A 7,500-nucleotide genomic window follows, 5' to 3' on the forward strand; every position below is an offset into this window, starting at 1 on the left:
ATGGATGGATGATGGATGGATGGATGGATGATGGATGGATAGTGAATGGATAATGGATAATGGATGATGGATGATGGATGATGGATGGATGATGGATGGATGGATGGATGAATAGATGGATGGATGATGGATGGATGATGGATTGATGGATGATGGATGGATAGTGAATGGATAATGGATGATGGATGATGGATGATGGATGGATGATGGATGGATGGATGAATAGATGGATGGATGATGGATGGATGATGGATGGATAATGGATGGATGATGGATTGATGGATGATGGATGGATAGTGAATGGATAATGGATAATGGATGATGGATGGATGATGGATGAATGGACGGAAGATTAATGCTTGAATGGATAGATGGTAGATAGATGATAGAGAGATGAATGGATGATGATGGATGATGGATGGATAGTGAATGGATAATGGATGGATGATGGATGGATAGTGAATGGATAATGGATGGATGATGGATGGATGCTGGATGAATGGATGTTTTCTTTTCAAACAGAGGGTTTCATAAAATTTCTGTGATCTTTATTATTTTTATTAAAACCAGAATGTGGTTTCTCTTTGACAGATCCAGAGGAGGTGCTAAGTGTGAGCATCCCCCTGGAGGGGCCACAGCGCCCTCTACTGGGGGGAACTTTGGTACTGCCGTGTTACTTTCAGGTGAGGAATAATGAAAAGCATGTTCACTGTAGAAATATGACGATAGTTTAGATGTCAAATATAAGACAAAGCTTTAACAGTGTATTCATCATTTAAATGTTAAACTGTTCCATTACACACTGTGAGCCTTTCAGCCTCAATCTTCATGTTTTCTTCTAACTGCAGCAGGTAAACATTATTTAATATTTACTGTTTGTACATAGAGAGCTCATTAACTAACTCTTCATATGTGAGTGTGAGCATGGCGTGACGATAAAGCTGATTCTGATCAGAACATATAAGCAGGTATCATCTCTTTAGTGATTTTTCCACTGATTTCTTATCATGTAGGACCACACAGTGCCTGACCCTGGAGCCCCCCCCATCACCACCCTCTCTCACCGCATCAAATGGAGTCTGGTCACCAAAGAGAAGGTCACGACCGTCCTCGTGGCCATGGCGGGAGAGGTGCGTATCACAGAGAGCTACCTGGACAGAGTCCACCTGGTAGGCTACCCGCGGACCCCAACAGATGCTACCATCAGGATCTCTGAGCTGCGGTCCAGTGACTCTGGAGTTTACCGCTGTGAGGTCCAACATAGCATTGAGGACAACCATGACGTCGTCCATGTGCAGGTTCAAGGTACGAAATGACAGCTAACGAAGCAAACAAAAAGATGCAGAATACCAGGAAGAGGGTTTGAATACTGAGGAAGAGTTCAGACAAACAGACCATGCAGAAGAGTTTTAGAAGCATGGTGGTGCAGTTATTAGCACTGTGTCTCAGTGAGAAGCTTCCTGGTTTTCCAATTCCCATCTTGCAGTGGATACTATCCAGGTCATAAAAAAGATCCAGAGCTTCTTCTGTCTCTCACCTCCTCTGGTCTGAGGACGTTTATGTAGCTATTATTAGGTCTATCAGCATTAACTAGTTAATCACAGTTAATTAAAGAAGTTAATGTTCTTTATAACTTTTAATCTTCTGTCATTTTGTCCCTTCAGTCTCTCTGTAGATAGTGGTCCTCAGTGTCTCTGTAGATAGTGGTCCTCAGTGTCTCTCTGTAGATAGTGGTCCTCAGTGTCTCTGTAGATAGTGGTCCTCAGTCTCTCTGTAGATAGTGGTCCTCAGTCTCTCTGTAGATAGTGGTCCTCAGTCTCTCTGTAGATAGTGGTCCTCAGTCTCTCTGTAGATAGTGGTCCTCAGTCTCTCTGTAGATAGTAGTCCTCAGTCTCTCTGTAGATAGTGGTCCTCAGTCTCTCTGTAGATAGTGGTCCTCAGTCTCTCTGTAGATAGTGGTCCTCAGTCTCTCTGTAGATAGTAGTCCTCAGTCTCTCTGTAGATAGTGGTCCTCAGTGTCTCTGTAGATAGTGGTCCTCAGTCTCTCTGTAGATAGTAGTCCTCAGTCTCTCTGTAGATAGTGGTCCTCAGTGTCTCTGTAGATAGTGGTCCTCAGTGTCTCTCTGTAGATAGTGGTCCTCAGTCTCTCTGTAGATAGTGGTCCTCAGTGTCTCTGTAGATAGTAGTCCTCAGTCTCTCTGTAGATAGTGGTCCTCAGTGTCTCTGTAGATAGTGGTCCTCAGTCTCTCTGTAGATAGTGGTCCTCAATCTCTCTGTAGATAGTGGTCCTCAATCTCTCTGTAGATAGTGGTCATCAGTCTCTCTGTAAATAGTGGTCCTCAGTCTCTCTGTAGATAGTGGTCCTCAGTCTCTCTGTAGATAGTAGTCCTCAGTCTCTCTGTAGATAGTGGTCCTCAGTCTCTCTGTAGATAGTGGTCCTCAGTGTCTCTGTAGATAGTAGTCCTCAGTCTCTCTGTAGATAGTGGTCCTCAGTGTCTCTGTAGATAGTGGTCCTCAGTCTCTCTGTAGATAGTGGTCCTAAATCTCTCTGTAGATAGTGGTCCTCAATCTCTCTGTAGATAGTGGTCATCAGTCTCTCTGTAGATAGTGGTCCTCAGTCTCCCTGTAGATAGTGGTCCTCAGTCTCTCTGTAGATAGTAGTCCTCAGTCTCTCTGTAGATAGTGGTCCTCAATCTCTCTGTAGATAGTGGTCATCAGTCTCTCTGTAGATAGTGGTCCTCAGTCTCCCTGTAGATAGTGGTCCTCAGTCTCTCTGTAGATAGTAGTCCTCAGTCTCTCTGTAGATAGTGGTCCTCAGTCTCTCTGTAGATAGTGGTCCTCAGTGTCTCTGTAGATAGTGGTCCTCAGTCTCTCTGTAGATAGTGGTCCTCAGTGTCTCTGTAGATAGTGGTCCTCAGTCTCTCTGTAGATAGTGGTCCTCAGTCTCTCTGTAGATAGTGGTCCTCAGTCTCTCTGTAGATAGTAGTCCTCAGTCTCTCTGTAGATAGTGGTCCTCAGTGTCTCTGTAGATAGTGGTCCTCAGTCTCTCTGTAGATAGTGGTCCTCAATCTCTCTGTAGATAGTGGTCCTCAATCTCTCTGTAGATACTGGTCATCAGTCTCTCTGTAGATAGTGGTCCTCAGTCTCTCTGTAGATAGTGGTCCTCAGTGTCTCTGTAGATAGTGGTCCTCAGTCTCTCTGTAGATAGTGGTCCTCAGTCTCTCTGTAGATAGTGGTCCTCAGTGTCTCTGTAGATAGTGGTCCTCAGTCTCTCTGTAGATAGTGGTCCTCAGTCTCTCTGTAGATAGTGGTCCTCAGTGTTGAAATAACTCATTATCTCATTGTCGGTTCATCTGAAGCGTGTTTTGTCTGCAGGTTTGGTGTTTCATTATCGGGCCATCATGGGGCGCTACAGTCTGACTTTTGAGAAGGCGGAGGCAGCGTGCAGCCTCAACAGCGCCGACATCGCCTCACCTGAACAGCTTCAGGCGGCGTTCTATGATGGATTCCACCAATGTGACGCCGGCTGGCTCTCCGACCACACAGTGCGGTCAGTGTGATAATAAGTGACACACAGCAACTCTGTTTAATACACATCACACAAACACTCTTCAAAATGACAATTAAAGCCGCTTGCCTTTGAAAGAACGACTCAGAGTTCATTTGTTTTTATACAGTCATACAACCAAAGCCAAAAACCTGCTTCTGATAAATCAGAAAGATTTAAAGATAGTCTGAGTGTGTTTGTTCTAACAGTATGACTCGAGAGCATACTTCAGTGGACTTTTATAGAATGATCTGGATGGAGATCAGTCAGCAGACACTCTGATATAGTGAAAAGGTGTTTTTCAAAGAGTCCTTACAGGACTCAGTTTGAGATTGGACAACTTTCATAAGTCACTCGATAACTTGTTTTCATTCACAGGTACCCCATCCATGATCCCCGGGTGAACTGCTTTGGGGACAAAGAAGAGGTGCCTGGTGTGAGGACCTACGGAGTCAGAGACCTCAATGAGACGTATGACGTCTACTGCTTCGCTCAGAACATGACAGGTCGATGACACTCAACACATTCAGTATCTGAAGTTCATTGATTCATTATTTTTCTCTATAATCAAACCTCTCTTTTCTGGAACAGGCCGAGTGTTCCACATTGCTTCTGCTGAAAAGTTCACCTTCCCTGAAGCTGCGGCGGCGTGCTCGGCTCACGGAGCTCAGCTGGCCAACACAGGTCAGCTGTACCTGGCCTGGCAGGGAGGGATGGATGTGTGTAATGCTGGCTGGCTGGGAGACCGGAGCGTCAGATACCCCATCAATGTCCGCCGGCCCCAGTGCGGAGGGGGTCTAGTTGGAGTGAGGACTGTTTACCTCCACACCAACCAGACAGGATACCCACGCTCGGAATCCCGCTACGATGCCTTTTGCTACACGGGTAAGTTCATACTGATCATACAGAGATCAGAGATAGTGAAGGTGAAGTTCTCTGCTCGGACATTTCACTCTGCCTACACAAACGACTAACAGAACCAAGCACAACATTTTATTATTCAAGGAGAGCTTTGAATGTATTCGGCCATTCAGTGGTGAATGTCTCATAACAGCTCTGTATCCATCATATCCGTTCAGTTTTCATGAGTCGCAGTAGTATGACTGGATGACGTTATAGTCAGTGCTCAGACACAGGTTTCCCACTTTCTCTAAAACTGAACCTATTGAGGACTGTTTGCCAGGAAGGAACTTATCATGGTCAATGATTAGGATACCAGATTTCTCAGTTTGTGATCAAACTGTCATATAGAGCACAGTGTTTTAATGCCGAGCTGGGCTTTACTAGCAGATACTGCATAGTGTCATCAGCATAGAAGGTGACTATTTTAAATGCTTCTTCATCTCTGTTTGGTAGATACATTAGTTCTGTCAGCTTCTTTTAGAATAAGTTTTTTATATCTTTTTTGTGCAGCTTAAGCAGTCACAGTGCAATCTCTATTCTTTTTTTAATCCGCACAAGATTCTTTCAATTCATTCATACACTGTCACTTCTAGAGGAAAAAACAAAACGTTAATTACTAGGATAGGAGTGTTTCTTGTTTATGCTCTTTTGAGCAAGTAAAATAAAGTTCTGTGGGATCTTCTACTCTCTCCCTTAAAGCACATCCAGAGGCTCCTGATGAGGAAGGATCAGGCTCTGGAGAAGAAGGCAGTGGCACTGTCAGTTTTACCACAGTGATACAGAGCACACAGGTCTTCTTCACAGATACCACCAAAGAGAGCGAGGTGGTCGGGGAGCTGGAGACTCTTCATCCCACCATCAACTTCCCATTTACTGAGAGCTCGACCAAGCTGTCAACAACAGAGCTAACAACGAACCTGCAGACAGAGCCTCCAACAGAGCTAACAACGAACCTGCAGACAGAGCCTCCAACAGAGCTAACAACGAACCTGCAGACAGAGCCTCCAACAGAGCTAACAACGAACCTGCAGACAGAGCCTCCAACAGAGCGAACAACGAACCTGCAGACAAAGCTAACAACAGAGCTAACAACGAACCTGCAGACAGAGCTAACAACGAACCTGCAGACAGAGCCTCCAACAGAGCGAACAACGAACCTGCAGACAGAGCTAACAACGAACCTGCAGACAGAGCTAACAACGAACCTGCAGACAGAGCTAACAACGAACCTGCAGACAGTTCTAACAACGAACCTGCAGACAGAGCTAACAACAGAGCTGCCAGAGGCTCCTGATGAGGAAGGATCAGGCTCTGGAGAAGAAGGCAGTGGCACTGTCAGTTTTACCACAGTGATACAGAGCACACAGGTCTTCTTCACAGATACCACCAAAGAGAGGGAGGTGGTCGGGGAGCTGGAGACTCTTCATCCCACCATCGACTTCCCGTTTACTGAGAGCTCGACCAAGCTGTCAACAACAGAGCTAACAACGAACCTGCAGACAGAGCCTCCAACAGAGCTAACAACGAACCTGCAGACAGAGCTAACAACAGAGCTAACAACGAACCTGCAGACAGAGCCTCCAACAGAGCTAACAACGAACCTGCAGACAGAGCTAACAACGAACCTGCAGACAGAGCCTCCAACAGAGCGAACAACGAACCTGCAGACAGAGCTAACAACAGAGCTAACAACGAACCTGCAGACAGAGCCTCCAACAGAGCTAACAACGAACCTGCAGACAGAGCTAACAACGAACCTGCAGACAGAGCTAACAACAAAGCTAACAACGAACCTGCAGACAGAGCTAACAACAGAGCTAACAACAAACCTGCAGACAGAGCTAACAACGAACCTGCAGACAGAGCTAACAACGAACCTGCAGACAGAGCCTCCAACAGAGCTGCCTCAGCAGACAAACGTGACAGAGTTTGTCACTGACCTGACCGAGGCAGTAACCACCAGACCTGTCACGGACCTTCAGTCCAGCCCAGTGATGCCTCTTACTGGTCAGTGATATATGTGATTTTGATAATATGGAAACTGCAGTCATGGTTTCACATGAATATTTGTGCTGTTTCTTGTTAAAGGTGTAGTGTTCCTTTACCGCTCTGGCTCCAGACGCTATGCCTTCACCTTTGTCGAGGCCCAGCTTGCCTGTCGAAGTGCGGGAGCCTCCATCGCCTCCCCACAGCAGCTACAGGCATCCTATATGGCCGGGTATCATCAGTGTGATGCAGGATGGTTACTGGACCAGACTGTGAGGTAACTATAAAAATAGTTCACAGGCCAGGTAGAGAGATTTCTGTTCAGGACAACATGTCACCATGGTTTCTGTTTTTCAAGGTATCCAATTGTTTCCCCCCGAGAGAACTGTGCTGGAGATCTGGGGGATCAACCTGGAGTCCGCTCCTATGGTTTGAGGCCAGCAGAAGAAAGATATGATGTGTACTGCTACATCGATGGACTCAAAGGTACAGTAAGAAGACTAACGGCCGTGTGGGGGGCCTTCAAAGCCCCGCCTACCTTCTCTGGTCCAATCAGATCCAGAGCATTCAGGAGCAGAATCTAAAGTTAGAAGGAGGACATACTGGCTGCTGCATTGTTGAAGAGAAGCTTCAACACAGCAGGTTTCCTTCATGTCTGATCATAATGTTGGTCCATTTTATTTTAAAATGACAAAATGACAAAGAAATAGCAACACAATTTGGGCAAAACCATCGAGAGACTGTATTTAAGTAAAATTAGCTTAAAAAGAATCCTTTCCTGCCCTTCAGGTGAGGTCTTCCATGTGGGCTCAGCTGAGGGTTTCACCTTTGACGAGGCAGCTTCCAGCTGTCAGGAGCACAACGCCATGCTGGCCTCCACCGGAGAGCTCTACGCAGCCTGGAAAATGGGTTTTGATAAGTGTCGTGCTGGCTGGCTTGCAGATAAAAGTGTCCGCTATCCCATCAACAGCCCCAGTCCTGAGTGTGGAGGTGGGAAATCTGCAGTTCACACAGTGTATGCTCACCACAACCAGACCGGCCACCCTGCACCTGAGTCCAGATAT

General features: G+C 46.1%; 1 protein-coding gene across 1 annotated transcript in view; it reads left to right on the plus strand.

Moving 5' to 3' along the window:
• Positions 1 to 7,500, plus strand: part of LOC306819205 (uncharacterized protein) — a gene marked incomplete at its 3' end in the record, with an annotated part of 11,923 nt that overhangs the window by 2,801 nt on the left and 1,622 nt on the right. The window contains exons 3-11 of the mRNA XM_079372978.1: positions 592 to 683; positions 1,014 to 1,305; positions 3,376 to 3,550; positions 3,926 to 4,053; positions 4,139 to 4,432; positions 5,150 to 6,457; positions 6,539 to 6,713; positions 6,795 to 6,922; positions 7,226 to 7,500. The exon at positions 7,226 to 7,500 is cut by the window's right edge and continues 19 nt beyond it. Of these exons, the coding sequence (XP_079229104.1) occupies positions 592 to 683; positions 1,014 to 1,305; positions 3,376 to 3,550; positions 3,926 to 4,053; positions 4,139 to 4,432; positions 5,150 to 6,457; positions 6,539 to 6,713; positions 6,795 to 6,922; positions 7,226 to 7,500 (2,867 nt within the window). The remainder of the gene's footprint in view (positions 1 to 591; positions 684 to 1,013; positions 1,306 to 3,375; positions 3,551 to 3,925; positions 4,054 to 4,138; positions 4,433 to 5,149; positions 6,458 to 6,538; positions 6,714 to 6,794; positions 6,923 to 7,225) is intronic.

The sequence above is a fragment of the Symphodus melops genome (genome assembly GCF_947650265.1).
Source record: "Symphodus melops genome assembly, contig: scaffold_326, whole genome shotgun sequence".
NCBI lineage: Eukaryota > Metazoa > Chordata > Actinopteri > Labriformes > Labridae > Symphodus > Symphodus melops.